This window comes from Protomyctophum bolini (assembly GCF_963924005.1).
Source record: "Protomyctophum bolini genome assembly, chromosome: 10".
In the NCBI taxonomy this organism is placed as follows: Eukaryota; Metazoa; Chordata; class Actinopteri; order Myctophiformes; family Myctophidae; genus Protomyctophum; species Protomyctophum bolini.
Genome location: NC_137871.1, coordinates 41,885,454 through 41,912,158, shown reverse-complemented (window position 1 = coordinate 41,912,158; position 26,705 = coordinate 41,885,454). Strand labels below are relative to the sequence as shown.

The following is a 26,705-nucleotide window of genomic DNA, read 5'->3' as shown; positions in this document are numbered from 1 at the left end:
CATGGTCCAAAATGATGAGAAACGAGGCTAACTTTTTTTTCCAAAATTTCAAAAAACATGGGCTATAACCCATCGTTTTTTTTCATTTTTTCATTTTTGTCAAATCATCAAAAATGATGAAAAACGGCGCGCTATTGTATGCCGTACGATATAGGCTATAGCCCATGATCCAAAATGATGAAAAACGAGGCTAACTTTTTTTTTTCAAAATTTCAAAAAACATGGGCTATAACCCATCGTTTTTTAAATTTTTTAATTTTTGTCAAATCATCAAAAATGATGAAAAACGGCGCGCTATTGTATGCCGTACGATATAGGCTATAGCCCATGGTCCAAAATGATGAGAAACGAGGCTAACTTTTTTTCCCAAAATTTCAAAAAACATGGGCTATAACCCATCGTTTTTTTTCATTTTTGTCAAATCATCAAAAATGATGAAAAACGGCGCGCTATAGTATGCCGTACGATATAGGCTATAGCCCATGGTCCAAAATGATGAGAAACGAGGATAACTTTTTTTCCCAAAATTTCAAAAAGCATGGGCTATAACCCATCGTTTTTTTCATTTTTGTCAAATCATCAAAAATGATGAAAAACGGCGCGCTATAGTATGCCGTACGATATAGGCTATAGCCCATGATCCAAAATGATGAGAAACGAGGCTAACGTTTTTTTTTCAAAATTTCAAAAAACATGGGTTATAACCCATCGTTTTTTTCATTTTTAAATTTTTGTCAAATCATCAAAAATGATGAAAAACGGCGCGCTATTGTATGCCGTACGATATAGGCTATAGCCCATGGTCCAAAATGATGAGAAACGAGGCTAACTTTTTTTTCCAAAATTTCAAAAAACATGGGCTATAACCCATCGTTTTTTTTCATTTTTGTCAAATCATCAAAAATTATGAAAAACGGCGCGCTATAGTATGCCGTACGATATAGGCTATAGCCCATGGTCCAAAATGATGAGAAACGAGGCTAACTTTTTTTTTTCAAAATTTCAAAAAACATGGGCTATAACTAATAAGTCTAAGAAAGAATATATATTCAAAGATTTGTGTGTATGTTTTGCGGCCAGATGTAATTTCCTGGGTCTAGTAGGACTATAGTAAATAACAATAAAGAAATCAGCATGACATTTTGTAAAATAATACATATTTAGCCCCATGTTCGAATGCCCCCCCCCGCTGTCAAAAATGGCTAAAACTCACTAGGCGGGTAAAAATATGGTTTGACCCTAAACAAATTGTAACAAAAGGTTTCTCAACTGAATTATGTAGTATTAGGTGTCCTAAATAACATACTAAAAGTTTACCAAAGTTTGACCACCCAAAATGTTTTTTTTTAAGATGGCCGCCGCCAGTTCTTAAAATACCATTACTCCTCCATTATTCATCCTAGAAAAGTAATTTTGGTGTCTAACCCTATGTTTTGGTTATCTAGGAATCCAATTAGCATATATACATTTTAGTCAAGCAATTACAAGTACAATGATATATTAAAGCCATTGGTTATAAGGTTATAACAGTGTAATAGGACATTACCCTTTTCTATAATGCCGTGCTGCCCAGGATTGGTGAATTCATCACCTATACAACATTCACATTCTGTTGAAGCTTTCAGGAGATTTATTTTGATACCATAACAATAAGGAATACATTCATTATTACTGGGCGGTACTGTCATATGATGTGACATTTGTAAAAGCATGGCTGCCAAGTGATTGGACTCATTAGACTGGGAATATTACACAAATCATGGAAGAAATGTACAGAGAAATGTCTGCACTATTTTATTTGTAGAGGTAATAATAAATATATGTCCCCTATAGGGTAGTGGTTCCCAAACTGTGGGCCGGGACAAACATTGTTAAAATAGGCGATCTATAAAAGCTCACAACGCTGAGTGTCTTTGCACCAAACACACTCAGTAGGACCAATTGGCCACTTGTCTGGTCTATGGGGAAGATGGACTCCTCAGTGGGGATACAGTGGAGAGAAATGGCCCCTCATGGGCCTAGAGACTAGAGGGTGTGCAAGTCAGTCCAGAGCTATCACACATGTATCTTGGTATATAGGCAGGTGGTGGAGTGTGGCATGGATAGGGTTCAGTTATGCTTGTCACAGACATCTTCTTATTCCCGAGACTGTAGTAGTTGTGTGTGTAAAATTAATTTCACATTTACTTTGTGTTTGGTACTGCTGGCAATAACCTTGAGCCCTGGGCTCCAGTCTCGGTCTCCCCATAGAATCCCAATCTAACCTCCCTCCACGCTCTAGCCCTGCTGCTATCCAACAAACAAGCATTGCTGCCTTCCAATGGGCATAACTAAATGACAACGTAGGATGCCATGTGGCCAATATAAATACAGTGGGCGCCCCTAATTTCGTGTTTTTGGATTTTCGTACTACAGTAGCTGTTCTAGAGGAGAGGGGAGAGGGTATTCTGCGCCATAATGATCAGTCACTGGGGGCCCCAGTAATATTAATGGTCAGCCACCAACCAGACACCGACTCTCCTGTGAGCCAGTCCGACATAGGGACACCCCTGTCTGCCTGACAAACAATCATGCACCACGTGGAGGTCTTATAACCACCACTATGTGGGTCTGACTCTTCTGTATACCTATGCCCACTCTAAGCGCCTATAGCTCAGACCTAGGAGCCAGCAGGAGGTCCATTTGGGACCAGCATGCATACATTTAAGAACACGACTGCCTGACAGTCTTGCAACATGTGGAGGTCTTATAACCACCATCAGTGGAGACTGTCTGTCCTCACTACCTATGCTAACTCAAGAGGTCCTATCTCGGGAGTAAGAGCCAGCATGGTCCACATGGGACCAGTGGGACTATAAGCCAGGCGACATATAGGAACACTCCTCCCAGCCTAAGCTAAGTTCCTTAGTTTCTACCTCCTCCACACTCCGTTCCCCAGCATGCCGTGACCCCCACCTACATGAGTGAGTAGATTCATCTTGTGACTCATGTAAGCGTATTTATTTTGAGATGTTTCATCAATGTGGACATGCAACTGGTGCAAGTTGCAACATCCTTAGCAGGAAACTATGGCATTGCATTTATTGCACTTTGCGTGCTCAGCCTCAAAAGTAATTTCCCTCTCTGTTAACCACACTCGCAAAGTGCAATAAATGTGATGCCATAGTTTCCTGCAAAGGATGTTGCAACTTGCACCAGGAAACATCTCAAAATCAATACGCCTACACGAATAACGTTAGAAAATAAAAACTACTAACTTCTACAGAGCTTTTTATTATGACTCAACGTCTTTCTGTCTGAATCACGTTAACTATAGAGCCATGAATTAAATAAAAATCTATTTGTCTGCACTTATTTTTACAACTTATAAGCAACTCAATTGCTTTTTATTTGGCTCTAAATTAATCACGCAACTGTTGAGAGCCCAGCCTTTAGGTGCATATACATATACCTCCATAGATTGATTACTTTATAAACAGTTTGCAGAAAAAAGCACAGGATCATAGCCTACAGTACAATAAAAAAAAAAAATATTAAATTAATCTGAACATTAAAGACATTTGTCACCACAACAATATCATTATTGCAATGTGTACTGTATATTTAATATACAGTACAAATTGCAACAATGATATTGTCGTGGTGGCTAGCTGGTGGTGGTGAAGTTTAAATAATAGTGCCAACTCATAATTGTAAAGTGCAAATACAATAATTTAACCCATTCTGACCGGGAACCCGTTTTGGTGTTAGCATCATGTTATGCTTTAGCTATTGAAAAATAGCAGATCTAGCAGCAGGTCTGCTATTTTTTGAAAAATCGAAGAACGACTGACATTTTTAGAATCTGATCTCAGGTCAGAATGGGTTAATCAGACCAGTGTGTGTCCAGTGGAAACCTCGTATGAATCTGATCTCAGGTCAGAATGGGTTAATGTGTGTTTATTAAGTACTTGGTTAGGTTAGTTATAATATAAGCATAATATATGTCAGAAAAAAGGGGAAAAAAATATATTAGGAACCGTTCGGAACCGGAACCGTTAAGTCCTAACAAATCCCAACCCTAGTCCGGACCCCCCTTTACCTCCTCACCCAACCCCACCTATCATACTCCCCTCTGCACCCGGTAGAGACTTAGGTTCTGACTACTCTGCACTAAGAGTAAATAATGCAATAAATTAGTTTTGGGTGGGGTGTATAGTCAAAGATGAATTATTTAGTTTGAGCCTAATTTTATCCACAGATCCAAATATATATAATATTTCAATATTGCAATCAGTAGGCTATCGTCTATCAACTGACAATATTCTCTGCCACAACCTTCTGAATTACTGCAAATTGTGACTATTAGTTTTGTTGTGTTTTGAGGATATCTTGAATAAAGGTAAAATAAAGGTTATGATGATGATGATAAATATTTAGATATTTATTAAATATTTAGTTTAGTTAACTTGAAATTGGTGACTATTTCAGAGGGTTTTAACAGTCACAAACACAATATTGGATTTCACAATTATCTAATTGTATATCTGCAATTTGGACAAGTTCAATGGACTCCTAGACCCCAAAAGCATAGGGTTAGACACAAAAAGTACTTGTCTAGGATGAATAATGAAGGAGTTAGGCTATTTTAATGGTTTTTAGGCCATCTTGGACGCCATCTTGAAAATAACACCTTTCGGGTGGTCAAACTTTGGTAAACTTTTAGTATGTTATTAAGGACACCTAATACTACATAAATCAGTTGAGAAACCTTTTGTTACAATTTTTTTAGGGTAAGGTGCTTTTTTTTCATATATTTACCCGCCTACACTAAAACAAAAGAAAGTGGCAAAATAAAAACAACACTAATCTTTTACTTTCTGTAATAACCTAAAACATTAACTTTGGTTGAAAACAAAAACAAAAATGTCCTTTAAATAAATTAACTAATGACCAAACCCAGGCTATCTACAGGCTTAGCGCGCTATAAGCTTTTGATGACGATATCAGTCACCAGAAGCAAAGCGTGTGTGTTTTCAGTAAATCTAACATGGTATAGTTATAATGGGTTTGTAAAGGAAAGGGCCGTGTCTGACAAAACTAATTTAAATATTCATTCAAGCAACTTAAAAACGTGTCTGTGAATAAATAAATATTTCAATCAATGGGAGTCCCAGAGTGTTTTTAATGGATGTGTGTGTGTGTGTGTGTGTGTGTGTATCTGTGTGTCTGTGTGTGCGTGCGTGTGTGTGTGTGTGTGTGTGTGTGTGTGCATGTGTGTGTGCGCATACCTCTGGGGGTTCGGTTCGTTCTGCTTGTCTCTGTCATGCCGGATCATCCTGCACTTCCCCACCACGCCACTGGGGCGCGATATAGACATGCCTCTGGACACCACCCTGCACACACACGTTAATGTTATGTTATAAACCAAACTGACAATAATAATAATATATACGATATACGATATAGCGCTTTTCTGGGTACCCAAAGTCGCTTTACAGAAAGAAGTACAGACATATTTATTAGAAAACTATTTAAAAAGGTTTAAAAATCTAAATCAAAAGAGGGACAAACAAGAAGGGTGTGTGTGTGTGTGTGTATGTGGGGGGGGGGGCTTATGTAGGGAAAGCCAGTTTGAAAAGGTGGGTTTTGAGTGTGCTTTTGAACATTTCGAAGGTGGGGGCAGCTCTGATGTGTGTTGGGAGAGAGTTCCAAAGAGAAGGGGCAGCCACTGCGAAGGCCCTGTCTCCCCAAGTCCGTTTGTTGGACAATAGATTCCTAGCAGTGTCGACATACTCTGGTGACATGCTATTGGTCCGACTGTCATTAGACAACAAAATTAACACTGCTTCTTAGGACTTATTTACATCTAGCCGTAAGCAACTGATGCTATGCAACTCACCCTTAAAATGTATTTTCTTCTGTTTCTATATGAGTTGTTCTCAATATTTCATGTCAAGGACCCCAAAGATTATATGTAATTGGCCACCGACCCCCATCTGAAAATATGTTGTTCTAGGGACCTCCCCCAGAAGCAAAGATTTGAGTTAACAATTGAAACTCTGAAAGAATATATATATTCAAAGATTTGAGGCACATTTTCATGACTTTTCAAAGAATTGCAGAACTACCAGACCTACAAGCTTGTAGATCTGCTATTTTTCAATAGCCAAAGTATAACATGATGCCCAAAATGGGTTAATGCAGTGGTTTTAACCCATTCTGACCGGGCACCCATTTTGGTGTTGGCATCATGTTATGCTTTAGCTATTGAAAAATAGCAGATCTACAAGCTCATATCGCGCCACCGAGTGGCGCGATACGAGCTTGTAGCTCTGCTATTTTTGAAAAAATCGAAGAACGACTGACATTTTTAGAATCTGATCTCGGGTCAGAATGGGTTCATCAGACCAGTGTGTGTCCCAGTGGAAACCTCGTTTGAATCTGATCTCAGGTCAGAATGGGTTAAACTTAAACCCTTTTCCTTATCCAGGCCTATTATTTATTCAGCGTTTGAGCCACGGAACCTCCATTTGATGACATTTAGCCTCTCGGACACATAACTAAACAATATTGTTTTTGTCATTTTTATATAGATTTTGTCCACAATTCCAATTCCCCAAATGTTTTGTTTTAGTTTTATATCATTAAAAAAGGACCTAAAGACACGTCCAAGGCACCCCGCGGATTTTAATAGAAGAGACGTCCTTAACATGAAAGGTGTTAACCCATTCTGAACGGGAACCCCTATTGGTGTTTCAAGCATTCCGTTATACTTTAGCTATTGAAAAACAGCAGATCTACAAGCTCATAGCACGCCAACTTGTAGGTCTGCTATTTTTGAAAAATCGTAAAAAACCTTTGCACAAATCTTTGAATATGTATATATTCTTTCAGAGGGAACTTTTTTTTCTTCTTTTCGACGTCAGGCCTAAATGGGTTCAGTTGTAGGGGGCACGTCCCCACCAAGATCAGCGGTCCATGTTGACAGGAGAGATGATCAGAGGAGCAGAGTTTCTACCAGCATTATGAAGTTGAGGACAGAACAATGGAAATATTCTCTCAGTGAAAGTGCAGCCAGGGAAGGAGTAGAGGTGAATGAACTCTTGTCTCCGCGTCATAAAAAGAGACCGGACCCTCCTCATATAATCCACAAACACTCCCACGTTCTGGAGCTTCTCTTTTACAGGGAGGAGGACATGAGGGTCAGCACCAGCCCAGTACTCATTAGCAGTCCTCAGCATTATAACGAGAAGTAAGTAGCCTTGCCGAGCCATGAGGCCCATAGGGGGCAGGAGCCTATCTCCTGTTTCTGCAGCGTGAGGCAGCTTGATGTACAAGTACACCCCCTTGGACATGACGCTAGTATGTCGCAGGGACTTATACCCCCAATACAACCCTTGATGCTGAGTGTCAAGCAGGGAGGCACTGGGTCCCATTTTTATAGAGTCTTTGGTATGACCCGGCCGGGGATTGAACCCCGACCTCTCAGTCTCAGGGCGGACACTCTAACCACAAGGCCACTGAGCTGGTCAGCATTATAATTGTAACCATTGTCGGGGGTCACTGTGACGGCTCCCTTCCTGTTGATGGACTCTCTGGACACTCCTACAGCCCAGTCCGTCTTCCCTACAACCTGAACCTCATAGTAGATAGAACCTTCCTGTGGAGAATCTCTCTTTGTTCTCTGGGAGATTCTTCCGTACGTTTCCACTAGTATATACTTGTTTTCCATCGTCGGACAGGATGAGGTTGGGATGTGCTGTGTCAGAGTTACATCCACCTCATATTGCTGGATTCTCCTCAACTCAACATCTAGTTTCACATGCTACTTGAAGCATAATGACATTTTGGGAATTTTGCCTTAGATTGGTTGTTGGGTTGGAACAAATTTATATGTTATAGTACACACCTTTATGATTGTGAAGAAAGCTAGTGGTAAGCATTTTTTTTTGCAGATTTGCCACACATTTCGCTAATTTTCTCTAACTACAGGTTGTGTTTACATTTGCGCTGTGGCACAGCTTCAATATGTCATGAGTCTTGCGTTGATCCCGCCTCTATCGGCCGCATATCGGCCTCTAACGGCCGCATATCGGCCTCTAACGGCCGCATATCGGCCGCATATCGCTCAGACCAGAATTGGTTTCGGAGTACCTCGTCTCTGCCCGAGAGAGACCAGATTCTCCCTTCTGGCAGAATGCAAATGTTGTCCAGCAGGGGGAGTGGTTTCACCAGGCTAGATTATTGCATCTGTATAAGAAGTATTGTGGAAACAAAATCAACTGTACATCATTTAGTCAACTAAAAGTTTGTGACATCACGCCACGGTGGTAAGAGACTCACCGCTCACCCCAAACACATTTCTCAGTTTTTTTACTAACGACCGTTTCGGTGGTCACCTTATCGCCTGAAACTGCACTATGAATAGGCTTTAACCCATGTTGGGGGGGGGACGGACCCCTTTTGGTGTTTTAAAGCATTTTGTTATACTTTAGCTATTGAAAAAAAATCGTGAAAATGTGCCTCAAATCTTTGAATATATATTATTACAGAGTGAACATTTTAACTCAAATCTTTGCTTCTGGGTAACAGTAGTTACCTGTTATATATGTCGTCATCCTCTCCTCCCCAGCCCCAGTAGTTGTTTGGGAATCCGTTGATCTTCAAGAACTGTTCTTTACTCATCGATGACACACCTCCAAAATACTGGTTGTATGGCAACCTGGAGAGAGAGAGAGAGAGAGAGAGAGAGAGAGAGAGAGGAGGTAGAATATACAAATAAATATAATTAAGGAGTGTGTTTATAATCCAATTGAGACAACATGTATCCTCACAGCACTACAGGGAAGGGCTCTGCAAATTCAAATGGCCGATCTACAAGCTCACAACGTGTTGTGCGGACGACGCGTTTGGAGCTTGTACATCTGCTACATGTCATGTTTGTATGTGACTGGTAATCCAGTCGCAGTGTGCCGCGGGTTCGACTCACGAGCCCGACACGGCCTTTACTGCATGTCTTCCCCCCCATCTCTCTCCCGTTTCCTGTCAGCCTACTGTCTGTCCCTTCAAAAAACCAATAAAAGGCGTAAGCCGCAAAAAATATCTTAAAAAACAAAAGTAGGACAGGGCTCTGCAACCCTGTTCAAATGAAGTGCCGTATTTTTGCCCTATGCCCAGCTTTGTGTGTCTGTGTGTGTGCGCGCCACGGAGATGGTTTGATTGGCTGAGCACGGAACGTGATGTACTGTATGAGGATAAGAGCGCACCTCACTTCACACAAGTGTGATTTTTTATTGTCTAGAATAGTCAGTGTGCTACTGACCATATCAACATTAATTTTAATGACACCAACATATTTTGATTGAATGACATGTAATGTTGTCTACCCTTCTTTTGAAATATGTTCTTTCACATTGAAGTGTGAATGATCATTATTATTATTATACTGTAGCTGTACTGTACTGTACTGTACTGTACTGTACTGACCAAAACACTTGCAGAGACGGGACTTAACATACATCAAGGAAAAACCAAGAACATGAGGATAAATACGACCAGTGAAGAAACCAATCACACTAGGCGACACCACGATAGGAGAGGTAGAGTCCTTCACCTACCTGGGACGTACTATCAGCCACAAGGGTGGTACGGATGCAGATGTACAGGCAAGAATAGGCAAGGCAAGAACAGCTTTTATAATTCTAAAGAACATCTGGCGCTCTAGGGAGATACAACAAAAAAACTAAAATCTGAATATTCAACTCCAATGTTAAATCCGTCCTGCTCTATGGGGGCAGAGACGTGGAAAATTACAAAGACCACAATAAGCAAAGTGCAAACATTCATAAACAAATGTCTGAGGAGAATCCTGAGAATTCACTGGCCGGACAAAATAAGCAACAAAGATCTCTGGATGAAAACTAAACAACTCCCAGCAACAGAAGAAATTGGACAAAGAAGATGGAGATGGATCGGGCACACACTGCGCAAACCAGTATCAAACACCACCAGACAGGCGCTGACTTCATGGAACCCTCAGGGAAAGAGAAGCAGAGGCCGGCCCAAAAACAGCTGGCGGAGGGATCTCCAGGCAGACACCAAGAGGCTGGGAGGCACCTGGTGGAGGAGGGATCTCCAGGCAGACACCGAGAGGCTGGGAGGCACCTGGTCGCAGATAGAGACGAACGCCAGTGACCCAGAACTCTGGAGGACCCTTGTCGACGGCCTAGACCCCGGTCAGTAAGTAAGTAACTGTAGCTGTAATCTCCCAGACTCAGGGTTCAGTTTTAATCAATGTAGAATTACGGTATGTGCAGGATGTATAATTTGCAATTTTGCATACACATCATGTGAGGGACTTCATTTATATGACTACATTTCTTTTTGAAACCAAATGATCTCACACACTTTGTGCCAATGTTGGTTAATTCTAAATAAATAAAAACATAAATAAATAAGTTTTTATACCTGTCAACAGCGACAATGTGTGTGTGAGTGTGTGTGTGTGTGTGTGTGTGTGTGTGTGTGTGTGTGTGTGCGCGCGCGCGTGCATGTGTGTGTGTGCGCGCGCGTGCATGTGTGTGTGTGTGTGTGCACGCACGTGAGTGTATAAAAACACCGCGGTCGCTTCAGCGCGTGAGCCGAAAGAGGAAACAGGAAGTGAGCAGTGCAGCACTTCCTCTGTGGTGTCAAACCCCCAGCGGTGGAAAAAGCGCTCACATTCTTTACTTAAACTAAAGGGACATTTCACTTTAAAAAAACACTTTGTCATTTTATCGTCTACTCAGTCTTATGTGAACACCCCGGACAGTTTTATAAGTTATACTTGATTCAGTAATTAAATTACCGGTAGATATTTCATATTAATTTTGGCTTCCCCGCCCCCTTCCTAAACAAACACCATTATAACTTCAAACTGCGATTTAACCATGATAGATTAATCGAAAACACCAAATCAATTAATCAATCAATCAATCATTAAATCAATGGATCAGCTGGACTGGACACATGTCTGTTATTGGGAGAGACAGTGTAGGAGAGACAGACAGTAGGACAGCTGGAGAAACAGACATAGAGACAGACAGACAGACAGACAGACAGACAGACAGACAGACAGACAGACAGACAGACAGACAGACAGACAGACAGACAGACAGACAGACAGACAGACAGACGGACAGTGCTGCCACAATATCTAAAGAGCCGCGCACATTCTCGGGCTGCGCGCAGCTTCTTTTTCCGGGTTTTTTAGACAGCTGGTGGATGGAAAAGAAGCTCCACTGGCGACGGCCAGATTCCCGGGAAAACGCTCTCCTCCTCCGCGTCAGTCGTCCGTGGAGGTGTGGAGCTTAATTTCCATCCACCAGCTGTCTAAAAACCCTGATAAAAAAGCTGCGCACAGCTTCTTCTGTCCGCGGCTGTGGGCCGTTTTGTGCGCTTAGGTGTGGAAACAGTGACACAGACAGACAGACATCTGTGTTTGCCTCTTGCTTCCTGTGCTCGCGGTCAAAGATCCCGTTTGTGCTTACCGCCTGTAAACCGACACTACACAGGCTGTTTGTACATAATGTGTCGACCTGAAACCACACACAGCGCTGCTTCTATATACGTAAACCCGAAACCACACAGACTTAAAGGCACACAAACAAACCCAGCTCTTAGGTTTAAGCTTTGGGCACTTGAAGAGTTCTAAAGCGCTTGATATTCAATGACAAACACTTAATCCATTTTGGGCGGGAACCCCTTTTGGTGTTTTAAACATTATGTTATAATTTAGCTATTGAAGAATAGCAGATCTACAAGCTCATAGCGTGCCACTCTACGAGCTTGTAGGTCTGCTATTTTTGAAAATAAATCATGAAAATGTGTCGCAAATTTGGAATGTATATTCTTTTCAGAACGAACGTTTTTAACTCAAATCTTTGCTTCTGGGGAGGTCCCTGGAACAACATATTTTCAGATGAGGGTCAGAGGCAAATTACATTATACATTTTGGGGTCCTTGACATGAAATATTGAGCACCACTGATATAGAAATATAGGTATTTCAGATTTTTAAAATGTGATGTCAGGCCTAAATGGGTTAAGCTCTCTTCTCCACAGCACTGGGTTTTAAAGCTGTGGTTTTCAACCCTTTTTTTTCATATCAAGGACCATTATTTATTCGAAACCGGACCGCCATTTGATGACATTTAGCCTCTCAGACCCAAAACGTTGAATATTTTGTTGTTGCTGTTGGATAAGAGTTTGCCCACAATTCCACGCTGTATTGATGTTCGCACTAGGGATGGGGAATTATCGGTGAATGCAATTAATTGATAAGCTTATCGACCGATTAACCGGTTAGTTGATAAGCAGCGTTTTATTTTATTTTATCTGAGAATCTTAATTTCCCTCAATGTCGAACATAAAAGTCTACACTTTTTGCTGCTATACAGCAAGAATACAAAAGGCATATTATATATTCCTTAATCAAATATTTATTTGACCGACCATGTGAGATACAGGGCCAGGCAATGGCATCTTTGTATGAGACGTTGAATTAAATGAAAAGTGCACCGTCTTGTCTGTTTTTGAAAACCCTAACTATATTGGTGTTTTTATTCACCCACCAAATCAAATGGAAATTCAAATTAATTCAACAGTCAACCATGTACATTCCAAAATGTGTGTGCCCATTCACACTGACTATAACAATAGAACCGTCTATAACAATACAACTATGACAAGTATGACTACCAATAAAACTGTACCGTACAGTACAGTGACTAGCACAATAAAAGTATAGCTGCACCGCTCAGTTCACAGGGGTGTGTTTTTTAGAATGTGCCTCAGTCCTAAATGGGTGAAGTACAATTTTGAGGTATTTGTACTTTCCAATATTTTTACTTCTACTCCACTACATCTCAGATCCAAAATATTGCATTTTTACTCCACTACATTTATTAAAATCTTTAGTTACTAGTTACTTTGTAGATTTTGATTATTATTACGAAACATACCTACATTAAAGGACCACTTCACCACTTTTCAACCTATCTTTATATAATAGGTCCTCACTAATAATCATGAGATTTTTTTCTTCTACTCTGTCTGTGTCTCATGTGGGCAGTTCAGAAACCGTCTTCCAGTGACATCATCGATGGGGAATACAAGCTAATGGAAACTGCAGGCTTTCTAGTCCTGAAAAGTTGCAATGCGAAAATGGAAGCCATCGTTCTCACGATAATGAAAATCGAAACATTTTTGTAAAAAAATCGTGTTTAAAAAGAAATCTGCCTAATGATGACGTCACTGGAAGACGGTTTCTAAACTGCCCACAGCCCTCCTATGAGACGCAAATTGTGTAGAAAAAAATCGTGCCAATTTATCATGATTATTAGTGAGGACCTATTATATGAATATAGGTTGAAAAGTGGTGAAGTGGTCCTTTAGCCACTTCAGCACTATATACATTTCGGCCATTTAAAAAGGTATGAGCGATGTGACGCACTGTGAGCTTGTAGATCTGCTATCTTCAAGAGTTTTATAGATTTAAAATCTTGAAATTGGACATTCTGCATAATGAGTACTTTTTACTTTTTGGCACTTTTACGTACATTTAGATTTTGAAGCCAATACTTTATTTAGTGTAAGTACATGAAATGAATTCCAGAGATTTACTTGTAACAGAGAATTACTACTTTGTAGTGTTGGCACTTTTACTACTGAGAAGCAGCCAGCTCAGAGGTGCCACTAATATTTAACGACATGTTGAAACACACACGCACACACACACGCGCACACACACACACACACACACACACACACACACACACACACACACACAGTAAGATGCAACACGATACACGCATATGGTGTAAGTAAGGTGAGACGGGGGAGTGGCTGAGTGAGTTCAGTCAACTTGAACTTAGACACACACAAAGTGTTAGAGGGTTAATTAAAACGAGGGAGCGGCTTGTGACGAAAGAATAATAACTGCATGGCGACCGCCCCGGAAATGTCCGATTATTGCTGCCAGTTCCCGTGCATTCAGTTGGCACTGGCTGGCGCACCGCGCCGGACTCAATGGTGGCATGGAACGGTTAAGAGTAGACTGTACCTGAAGCCGAACTTGTCCATGGACACAGTCACACAGACAGGTGTCTGGGCTGGCTCGTTATAAGACTCACCTGAAGCCGAACTTGTCCATGGACACAGACAGGTGTCTGGGCTGGGTCGTTATAAGTCTCACCTGAAGCCGAACTTGTCCATGGACACAGACGGGTGTCTGGGCTGGGTCGTTATAAGGCTCACCTGAAGCCGAACTTGTCCATGGACACAGACAGGTGTCTGGGCTGGATCGTTAAGACTCACCTGAAGCCGAACTTGTCCATGGACACAGACAGGTGTCAGGGCTGGTTCGTTAAGACTCACCTGAAGCCAAACTTGTCCATGGACACAGACAGGTGTCGGGGCTGGTTCGTTAAGACTCACCTGAAGCCGAACTTGTCCATGGACACAGACAGGTGTCGGGGCTGGATCGTTATAAGTCTCACCTGAAGCCGAACTTGTCCATGGACACAGACAGGTGTCGGGGCTGGGTCGTTATAAGACTCACCTGAAGCCGAACTTGTCCATGGACACAGTCACACAGACAGGTGTCTGGGCTGGATCGTTATAAGACTCACCTGAAGCCGAACTTGTCCATGGACACAGACAGGTGTCTGGGCTGGATCGTTATAAGTCTCACCTGAAGCCGAACTTGTCCATGGACACAGACAGGTGTCGGGGCTGGATCGTTATAAGTCTCACCTGAAGCCGAACTTGTCCATGGACACAGACAGGTGTCGGGGCTGGGTCGTTATAAGACTCACCTGAAGCCGAACTTGTCCATGGACACAGACAGGTGTCGGGGCTGGTTCGTTAAGACTCACCTGAAGCCAAACTTGTCCATGGACACAGACAGGTGTCGGGGCTGGGTCGTTATAAGTCTCACCTGAAGCCGAACTTGTCCATGGACACAGACAGGTGTCTGGGCTGGGTCGTTATAAGACTCACCTGAAGCCGAACTTGTCCATGGACACAGACAGGTGTCGGGGCTGGCTGAAGCATGCGTAGACGTTGCGGTCGTCCATGGGGATGAGGTCCACGTCGCTGAACACGAAGCAGTCGTAGTCGTAGTCCTTCAGAGCCTCCTGGTAGCCAACGTTCAGGAGCTTGGCCCGGTTGAAGATCTCATCTCCATCCTAAACACACACACACACACACACAGTTAGGCAGGAAGACAGATGGACAGAGGAGTTGGTAATAATGACTAAGGAGCAGTTATTGTTCATCTATGACGCACTGTTGATTTTGTGTGGTTTTCATTTTAAAAAAGAAAATCCCAATAAGAGAGAAACACCTGGTCTCGGCTGGCCAGAGTCCATGTATGACGCGGGCTCAGTTACAGTCACGTCCGGTAAACACACACACACGCACACGCACATGCACACGCACACACAGTGTCACACACACACACACACACACACACACACACACACACACACACACACACAGTCACACACAGCCCTTATCAGATGGAAGGTGGCCCACATACACTATGAATCCATTTAACTGGCAGAGGAGTGTGTAAACAGTGCTGGAAAGTAACCAATTACATTTACTTAAGTACTGTACTTGAGTACAAGGGTTATGATGAGGTCACTAACGTGGTGTGTTTCGATTGGGCCTTTAAACTCAAAGGCTTTCAGCTTTCAGGACGAAACCAAAAATACACTATTTGACACATTATTTTAATATTCTAACCACACCCATGGGGGTCTATTAGAGTAATGTTAACTCCATAGACACATACAAAACACCTGGGGGTCTATTAGAGTAATGTTAACTCCATAGACACATACAAAACACCTGGGGGTCTATTAGAGTAATGTTAACTCCATAGACACATACAAAACACCTGGGGGTCTATTAGAGTAATGTTAACTCCATAGACACATACAAAACACCTGAGGGTCTATTAAAGTAATGTTAACTCCATAGACACATACAAAACACCTGGGGGTCTAATTAGAGTAATGTTAACTCCATACACACATACAAAACACCTGGGGGTCTATTAGAATAATGTTAACTCCATAGACACATACAAAACACCTGGGGGTCTATTAGAATAATGTTAACTCCATAGACACATACAAAACACCTGGGGGTCTATTAGAGTAATGTTAACTCCATACACACAGACAAAACACCTGGGGGTCTATTAGAGTAATGTTAACTCCATAGACACATACAAAACACCTGGGGGTCTATTAGAATAATGTTAACTCCATAGACACATACAAAACACCTGGGGGTCTATTAGACTCAGTAATGTAGACAGTACACATACGCACAAAACAGAAAAGGTACAACAATCATGGCATCTCCATCTTATGCGAGTATTTTTCCACCACTCGTGTGGTGTGTAACAACACACACACACACACACACACACACACACACACGCCCTAGCAAACACAGTGCTGACGTCAACATACCGATCGATGAAAAGGTCAGACTTTGCCCAGAGCTTAACAAAATGTTTACGCTCTCACGGTGAATTCCAATAAATACAGTTTGACATCAATGTCTTAATGAGAGGTTTAGTAAAGAGCAGGAGCGACCACGCCTTCCTCAGCTCTCAGGAGCAACGTGCCGGAGGAGAGCGGAGCGGAGCGGGCATGTCAAGTCACCGTCTCGGTTTCCAAACGTTTTGCAGAATATTTAACGCGGTTTCCAATCATGCAGCGCAAACATGAGTCTCTTACTCCAACTGTACTGTATGTGCATCAACAATGCCCAAAGACAGGCAGTGTAGCAACACTATACGGCAATATAGAATAATAGCTATGTTTTGCTACCTATCCTAGGACCTTGAGGCTAAAGCATATAGGATCATTCTGCAGCACGTTGTGAGCTTGTAGATCTGTTCTTTTTTGTCACGTACTGGTACACGTTAGGATGCAATCACGCTGCCCGTTTTGGCGAATAATGACATTTTTTTTGTAATGTTATATACATTATATTTTGGAAATAAAATCAATAGCCAAAAACAATGCATAGCCAACTATTTTTCCAGGATCCTTGATACATTCCAAACCTTTTCCAAGGACTGGAACAAGTTTTAGTTTGTCTTTTTTTTTTTTTTAAGGAATTTAACAAATATTTCCAGTAATGTCTTGAACGTGTGAACCCTCTCGTTGACTGCCACTCAGCCAGGTATTAATTAATTCCTTCCTTGGGCCCTGCAGGTCTTTTCGGATCTTTGTTACAACATGAAACATCTGCCACTCTGGTGAGATGTACGACACATTAAACAAACATGAATTATAGAGAACAGGACCACAGGAAAGGATACGGTAACAGAGGAGACAGATAACAGTAACAGTCTCCATAGGAGACAGTAACAGAGGAGACAGTAACAGACAGTAACAGAGGAGACAGTAACATAGGAGACAGTAACAGAGGAGACAGATAACAGTAACAGTCTCCATAGGAGACAGTAACAGAGGAGACAGATAACAGTAACAGTCTCCATAGGAGACAGTAACAGAGGAGACAGATAACAGTAACAGTCTCCATAGGAGACAGTAACAGAGACAGTAACATAGACAGTAACAGAGACAGTAACAGAGACAGTAACAGAGACAGTAACAGAGGAGACAGTAACAGAGACAGTAACAGAGACAGTAACAGAGACAGTAACAGAGACAGTAACATAGGAGACAGTAACAGAGGACACAGTAACAGAGGAGACAGTAACATAGACAGTAACAGAGGAGACAGTAACAGAGACAGTAACAGAGGAGACAGTAACAGAGGAGACAATAACAGAGACAGTAACAGAGGAGACAGTAACAGAGGAGACAATAACAGAGACAGTAACAGAGGAGACAATAACAGAGGATACAGTAACAGAGGAGACAGTAACAGAGGAGACAGTAACAGAGGAGACAGTAACAGAGGAGACAGTAACAGAGGAGACAGTAACAGAGGATACAGTAACAGAGGAGACAGTAACAGAGGAGACAGTAACAGAGGATACAGTAACATAGACAGTAACAGAGACAGTAACAGAGGAGACAGTAACAGAGGAGACAGTAACAGAGGAGACAGTAACAGAGGATACAGTAACATAGACAGTAACAGAGACAGTAACAGAGGAGACAGTAACAGAGGAGACAGTAACAGAGGAGACAGTAACAGAGGATACAGTAACATAGACAGTAACAGAGACAGTAACAGAGGAGACAGTAACATAGGAGACAGAAAGAAAGCTCATATTACCAGTAGGACCGCCTCCCTCTCAGGCAGCCAGCGTACGGGTCGCCGCTATTGGTCAAGAACAAGCAAAGAGGGCGGGCCTCACCCACCTCCTCCGAGCCCATTGGTCAGAGAGGCCTGACGGACATGCGGTTTGCGCGGCGAGGGAAGCAGGAAGTGAAAGGAGAGCGGGAAGAGGAAATGGACAAGACAAGAAAACAGGAAGTGAGCTCGAGCTGGAAAAGTGACCCAAAACACTTGCATGCAGTCAGTGTTGATTAAGTCGACTAAAAGTATGACTAAAACGAACACAAAATATATTGACGGTTTCGTCAAAAGACAAGTCATTCTGTTTGGTTTGCGCACAGGTGTCGTGCTCTGAAAATAGCCAGATCTACAATCTGCGACGCACTGTGAGCCAGGTGTAAAATCAGCCATTAGGACGCCATCAAGGCACAGCCAAAATGCTTTAAAGTTAAAGACGACTACATCAACTCATGTTGGTCAGTCAGTCAGTCAGTCAGTCAGTCAGTCAGTCAGTCAGACAGTCAGTCAGACAGACAGTTCATGTTGGCCGTCCAGCCAGTTAGCCAGACAGTTCATGTTGGCCAGCCAGACAGACATACAGAAAAGTAGTTTTGGACAGTCAGACAGTTGACATTTAAAGGTAGAGTAAGTGATTTCACTAAAAAAAAACCTTAGGTTTCGTTTTTGGCTGTGGGACCTATGCCTTCGTCCAATCAGGATAGAGAGTCAGTAACGAAACCTAAGGTTTTTTGACCCCCAGGGGTTAACTGGGGACAGGGAGGAACTCCTTATATGGTCAGCACACTCTATAGTAGAGAGGAAATCACTTACTCTACCTTTAAGAACATGATGACCACACATCATGCAGATGTGTTTTATATTAGTATTATTACACCAGCTTATCTGATAACCTTGTGTACATAAAAAAAAACCACAGGCGGGATCAGTGGTTGTTTGCATCCGAAAAACACACTGACGTCTGTTTGAGTTTCCAGGAGCGTTTCAAAGTAAAGTTAAACCGTTCACTCTCGCATGTGAACAGCAACGGTTGGGTTACTTTGGTCACGTAACTCCCAAACTATGGAAGGAACTCCCCATTGCAGTCAGAACTGAACTGCAAACATTTCCGGAAAAAAATGAACATTTTGGAGTTATGAGGCTTCCGTTTTCTTCTTATTTCTAATTATTTGTTCGGCCCGAAAAATTGTGTTTGTTGTCATGATTTGTCACAACTCCAGTTGGCTTTGTACGAGGCTTAAAAGGTCTTTAAAAAAATACTTTATGAAATGTCTATGAGGAAAATGAACGGGGAATAATTTCCTGGACCCTGCTAGGGGGCGGGACTGGGTCCTGGTAGGGACTGGGCCCTGCTAGGGGGCGGGACTGGGTCCTGGTAGGGACTGGGCCCTGCTAGGGGGCGGGACTGGGCCCTGGTAGGGGGCGGGACTGGGTCCTGGTAGGGACTGGGCCCTGCTAGGGGGCGGGACTGGGTCCTGGTAGGGGGCGGGACTGCAAACGCTCTATTGTGTTCACATAGTTTCATTGTATAGATATTCAACTGTTAGACGGATATTAGGTTCTCGGTTTACTTATGATCCTTGATGGCTATTTCTATGTATTTGATGTATTATTATATACTATGTATTATTATGTATGTGTTGTTCTTGCTTACTGTAAGTCGCTCTGTATCAACCCATTCTGGACGGGAGCCCCTGTTGGTGTTTTAAGCATTATGTTATGCTTTATCTGTTGAAAAATAGCAGATCTAAAAGCTCGTAGCGCGGCACTCTACGCGGAGCAAATCTTTGCTTCTGGGGGGGTCCCTGGAATTTCCAAATGGGGGTCGGAGGCCAATTACATATAATTTTTGTGGTCCTTGACATGAAATATTGAGCACCACTGATACAGAAACATGAGGTTTTTCAGAAAATGGTCATCATTTAGAAGACTTAATGCTAAAGATGTGTCACACGTCATTGATTTACTGACAGGCTTCCTGTGAGAAGTGTGGACAGACAACGCTACAGGGACGGGCAGTTCAGCTAGCTAGAGGAGATAATACAATTACCCCAAACATGTGAAATATCCCTTTAAATCCAACAGCTGCAGGGCAGGCTAATCCATGGAATTTAAAAACAATCCCCCCACACATGTACACACAAACATTACACACACACACACACACACACACACACACACACACACACACACACACACACACACACACACACACACACACACACACACACACACACACACACACACACACACACACAGAGCAGACAAAGCTGCCAGCGGTTGGTCTGTCGGGGTGACTCGACCAGCGGTAGAGATGAACTCTAATCACATTCCTTCTAAATCAGTGGTTCTCAAACTTTGTTGGTGTCAAGGACCCCCAAAATGATTTACTGTATCCCAGAATGATATACTGTATGGCCCCGGACCCCCAGAATGATATACTGTATGGCCTGTATTGTAAGTTCAGGGATAGTTTAGGCCCGGGATAAGGGGTTTTCAACTGATTGTGAACCAGGGACCACCACCCTGACTATAAGAATCAAGCTATAGGGACCACTGTTGTGTAGGGACTAGGGAGGGTATATGGGCTAAGCTTAGCGCTTTCATAACATAGCTAATGCTATGCAATATACATACATACCACTGTTTCTTAACCCATTTTGATCGGGAACCCATTCTGGTGTTAGCATCATGTTATGCTTTAGCTATTGAAAAATAGCAGATCTACAAGCTCATAGCGCGCCACCGAGTGGCGCGCTACGAGCTTGTAGGTCTGCTATTTTTGAAAAATCGAAGAACGACTGACATTTTTTAGAATCTGATCTCAGGTCAGAATGGGTTAATCAGACCAGTGTGTGTCCGGTGGAAACCTCGTGTGAATCTGATCTCAGGTCAGAATGGGTTAACAGATGGTCCTGCACGGACTACTAGTGGTCCATGGCATAATAGGCCTGCAGGTGATCCATGGGAAAATGTTTTAAAATATAAATAAAATGTCTTTGTTAGATGTATTAAAATATGTTTAAATAATACAGTATTTCAAAAGTCCATCAAATGTAAGAAAATATTTGAATCTATAGCTAATAATGTAAGAAAGTATTTGAATCGATAGCTAATAAAAATATTGAAATTAAACATCAAATGTAAGAAAATATTTGAATTTATAGCTAATAAAAAGCTATTAAAATGAAATCATGACTGTTAAGGGCTTGATTTAATTAATTGCACGATACTACGTGCAACAAATTGTATCGAGCCGATTAAGGCATTATTTAACTGAAATATACGAGTGGTCCAGAGCCAAAAGATATATCTTTTGAGAACCACTGATCTATTCCTATCCCACGGTTACACTTCTCTTACTTTATCCATCCTCCCATTAAACTCAGGTTAACTGATACAGTAGACAAATGGGCACATTTCCTAATAATGATGACTCAATCAGGTAGGCTGGTAGACTGCACCCTTCTTGAGAACTAACTGTTAGCAGTTACTTCCCAGTAACTGATGACATGTATGCACTTCCACGTCCGCCAAAAGTAGTGCATTGTTCCGTGGAAGAAAATACAAAATATTCACTTTCCTACAATACAAAATGCATGGTCAGGGACCACATGCAATACCTTCACTGACCACCAGTGGTCCACGGACCACATGTTGAAAATCCCTGAGTTTAGGGGATAAGGGGTTTAGCATGGACGGAAATAGGACCCCAAGGGCTCCATTTTCGTCCCCTTATCCCTAAACTTCTTTGCCTTTTTTTTTTACTATTTTGAAAAACATTTTTGAATAGTTAAAATGGCTAAAGTCTACAAGCTCACAACACGTCGATGTAGATAGATTGGCTAGTTGAAATGTTTTTCAAAATAGTAAAAAGAAAGGTAAAGAAGTTTAGGGATAAGGGGTTTAGCCCTAAATCTATAATAAAATGCTTTCCTAGTTTTGTAAAACCAGGATTTTCATGTTGTGCTGAACCTGATGGTTCAGTAATGACCATGTGATTACAATAAAAACTGTACGAAAAGCTTCGTTTTAACCCATGCTGTACGGGAACCCCTTTTAGTCTTTCAAGCATTATGTATTATGCTTTAGCTATTGAAAAGTAGCAGATCTACAAGTGCATAGCGCAGCACCGAGTGCTGCACTATGAGCTTGTAAGTCTGCTATTTTTGAAAAATCGAGAAAATGTGACGCAAATATTTGAAAATATATTGCTTTCAGAGCAACAGTTTTTAACTCAAATATTTGCTTTTGGGGGAGTCCCTGGACCGACATATTTTCAGATGGGGGTCGGTGGGCAATTACATATATATTTTTGGAGGTCCTTGACAAAGGTTTGAGCACCACTGACGTATAGAAACACGAGTTTTTCAGAAAACGGTTAGCATGTAGAAGGCATTCGTAGAATCGTCCTCAGGTCAGAATGGGTTAAAGATAGAGATGAGGTTGTTTCACAACAGCCAGCCTGTTGTGTCCGTGTCGTATTCTCGACAGGAATAATAAACCATGTCTTCCTTCTCTCCCACTGGGCACTGCAGGCCGACAGGAATAATAAACCATGTCTCATTATTTCCTGGTACTTGAAATGGAAGAGGCACGATAATCTGTAGCGTTTACACAAACGCTAGATAGATAGATAGCGCTATAGTCCGGCAGTCGAGGTGGACGGGTGGGAAATTTGGTATATAGTCTTTTTTTATTGGCCTAAAATATTGTCTATATACATATCATATATTCATGAATCCACTTGCTGACCGGCTGTCACTATTGGGCCTTTTTGTATAGGGGTTTCTTGTGACCCTATTATTAACATCCTATGGCAGGCAAAACTCCATTACAAGCATTAGTTTTGCACAAAATACACTACTTGGGCTAAAAACAGCCATAGCCACTTGCCCAAAATGTGCTGACCTCATCACATTTGTGCTGACCTCGTCACATTTGTCATGACGTCTATGGCCTTTTTAGCCCAAGGAGTGTTTTTTGTGCAAAACTAATGCTTGGAATGGATTCAGAACCATGAAAAACCCATAGTTTGACATGCTACTTAAAGTAAAGGGAAAGTTTGACATTGTTGACAATTTTGCCTGCCATAGGATGTTAATGAAAAAATAAATTGCCCAATACTAACAGCCGGTCAGCAAGTGGATTCACGAATGTATGTTTACAGACAATATTTGAAGACAAAAAAATAAAGACTATATACCACATTTCCCACTTTAAACAAAAGAAGGCTGCCGGACTACAAGACTATACTCTGCAAATAAGGCAGAATATAATTCAATCTAAAAAGCGATTTGTGACGTGTTGTGAGCCGGCACGCCCATATCTTCAAGGGCTGACCCTACAAACCCTCCCGCACTGATCTCAGATCAGCCAACAAACACAGGGAGGCTGGCAGAACCTTCACTAAAAACACTGGGTCTGGCTCCAGAACTATGGAATGAACTCCTCATTGTAATCAGAACTGCAAACGCACTCCCAATCTACCCGCCGTAGTCTGAAAAACCACCTCTTCAGACTCCATCTTAGCCCGTTGCACTTGCCCTAGCCTCGACGACCTTGCCCTGGGCAAAGGCTGAACTTACAGTATAATTTAGATAGCATGTTTAGACAACTAGACATAGCACTAGAGTCTATACGCATCACACCATCGTTTCATTGTACAGATATTCTACTATTAGACAGATGTTAGTTTCTCAGCGTCTGATAAATGCCTAAATTGTAAATTGTATATGTGAGCTGGGAGTGAGTTCCATAGTGCAGCCCGGGTTGGTTTCTTTGTGTTGGGGATGTCGAGGAGGTTGACTGAATGCATTATTGAGTAGAACATGAACTGTTGTGACAAAAGAAGGTTAGCCAATGGAATCCACCCACCCTTAGGACTGTACTATCTGTACCAAGTAGACCTGCTGCACATGTAAACAGAGCTGCTACCTTTACACGTTCTTAAATCTGGGGTGTTTTTGTATACTATTTAAATAGTATTGAGAATAAAAATGCTGCTATTTGTCCCAAAGTGACTGCAACAATTGCTGCCATTTGTTTCCAAAAAGCTTTATAACGATGCAATGTGAGATATAGCTCCGTTTACTCAATGCTCTACCCCCTCCAACTGTATATACTCACCCATTCTCAACTGTTTATTATATTGTGACACAATGTAAACATTATGTTTTCTCAGGGTGAGACTGTGAGCCACTCTGCTACACCTGCCACTCTGCTATACACCTGCCCTGCAGAGGAGCTGTGATGTTTGCCGATTGTGTCACTGTGTGTGTTCTGTTCAGCGGTGTGTCATTGTGTGTGTGTGCGTGCGTGTGTGTGTGTGCGTGTTTGTTTAGCAGTATGTCATGATAGTGTGTGTGCTCAGGATGTAAATATATAGACAAACATGAAGACAAACGCTACGCGGTGTGTCATGTGATGACTGATGTTTGTCCTCACACACACCTTTAGGCCTGACTCACACCTTCACAACAGCAGTAAGGGCGAAATCCATTTGACCCAACAGACGTGGCGTAAGTTCGACGGACGGTCGCCAGGGCTGCAACGGGAACGGGAGCCCGCGGCGGCCGCGGGACCCAACGACCCAACGTCGGTCGGTGATCCGACGAGGCGGTCGGTAAGTTCGACGGTCGGTCGCCAGGGCTGCAAGACCCAATGTAGGCTAAATGTTGGCGATGCGGGCGGTATTAAAATGCCTGGTCAAAAAAAAAAACATGCACTGGACAAGCACCATAGAGGCAGTCTCACTCTCTCCAATTCGGCTTCGGGTTCTTGGAAACGCCCCCCAGCCACTGCGTTAGTTTTACTGAGGTTAGGTTTAGGTATAGTTTACTGAGGTTAGGTTTAGGTATAGTTTTACTGAGGTTAAGGTTAGGTTTAGGTATAGTTTACTGAGGTTAGGTTTAGGTATAGTTTTACTGAGGTTAGGGTTAGGTTTAGGTATAGTTTTACTGAGGTAAAACCATGGTCGCATCAATCATTAGTAGGCTAATCACTCTGAGAAGTGCATGCGTGGATCGAGTTCCTTTACCCCACAATGGACATTTTCGCTTCTAACCCCCTTGTTGCTTTCCCCTGTCAGCGTCACTCACTCAGCAATAACGTGAAACAGAACACAACGATGAGTATATTTGGTTTTTAACATGCAGTCTCTCTCTCTCTCTACCCAGCATGCATGTGCGCGCTGCTGAGCATCTCTCTCTCTCTCTCCCTCCGTCGGACTTACTCCCTCCACAACATATTGCTGTATAGCTGATGCATGAGACTTATTGACTGATGCAAGCTCGCAATGCATTTCCAATGGGAGTCACATGGTTTGACACAACATTTGTGTTATTTGTGACCTAAGTCGAAGCACAGCCGAAAGCCGTACGACAAAATAATTGTGTCAAACCATGTGACTTCCATTGGAAATGCATTGACACTTACCCTTTGTTTACATCTAGCATGCATCAATGTTGTATGCTAGATCGAAAGGTGTGAGTCAGGCCTTAGACTGAACTGCATGTGCATGTGTGTGTGTGGTGTTGTTATCACGCGATTATGCAGCGGCAGCAGGAAGCATGTGTGTGTGTGTGTGTGTGTGTGTGTGTGTGTGTGTGTGTGTGCGTGCGAGCGTGCGTGCACGGTGTTGTTGTCACGTGACTGCGCAGCGACAGCAGGAAGCGGACGTGCCCAGACATGCCCACAGCGCTCCAGGGACGGCTGGGTGAAACTCACTGCATGATTAAAACCAACCTAATATAAACGGGTTCTGTAGCCCGGCCCCAGTCCTGGGCCCGTACAGACATTCACAGGGTCTGTGTGGGCCAGGGACTGGAGCCCCGACCCCGGTCCTGGGCCCGTACGGACATTCTCCCGTCGCTACGTGTGTGAAAGACCAACAACGGACCCGATTCCAGAGCCATAGAGTAAGACAGAGTTACGACAACTCTGTTCACTTCATGGGGCTTCAGTCCAATGGTGGCTCTTCTAGATAGACTTCTATTGGCGAAGAGCTTTGTGAACAGGGACAAGTCCTGGAGCGGGAGTTGGCAGAAATGCATTGGACTCAGGCAAAACAGCCCAGCTTTAATGATCTTAAATCCCTTTATTTTAGGTTGTTATTTTTAGTAATACTACAACATAAACATTACAGAGACTTTAGTTGTTACTGTACAATACTTTAAAACAGTTGTCATGTCATGCCTAAAATTGCTCTCATTTGCACCGCCCTCGTTGAAAACAAAGTATTTCCAACTCCAGCGTGTCCCTCTCCAGGCTGCATGAACAGCGTCCGAGCACCCTCAATGTCGTAAGTTTCGTAACTCTGTCTTAGTCATTTCCCAGGCCTCAACGACCTTACAGGCCAATGCAAAGGCTAAACTTATGTAATTTAGA

At 42.5% G+C, this 26,705-nt stretch overlaps 1 protein-coding gene across 1 annotated transcript in view; it reads right to left on the bottom strand.

Moving 5' to 3' along the window:
- b4galt1l (DP-Gal:betaGlcNAc beta 1,4- galactosyltransferase, polypeptide 1, like) overlaps nucleotides 1-26,705 on the bottom strand; it is a 48,212-nt gene that overhangs the window by 8,184 nt on the left and 13,323 nt on the right. Inside the window, exons 3-5 of the mRNA XM_080774627.1 lie at nucleotides 15,021-15,208; nucleotides 8,582-8,704; nucleotides 5,271-5,375 (exon numbers count right to left, since the gene is read on the bottom strand). Coding sequence (XP_080630753.1) covers nucleotides 5,271-5,375; nucleotides 8,582-8,704; nucleotides 15,021-15,208 — 416 coding nt within the window. The remainder of the gene's footprint in view (nucleotides 1-5,270; nucleotides 5,376-8,581; nucleotides 8,705-15,020; nucleotides 15,209-26,705) is intronic.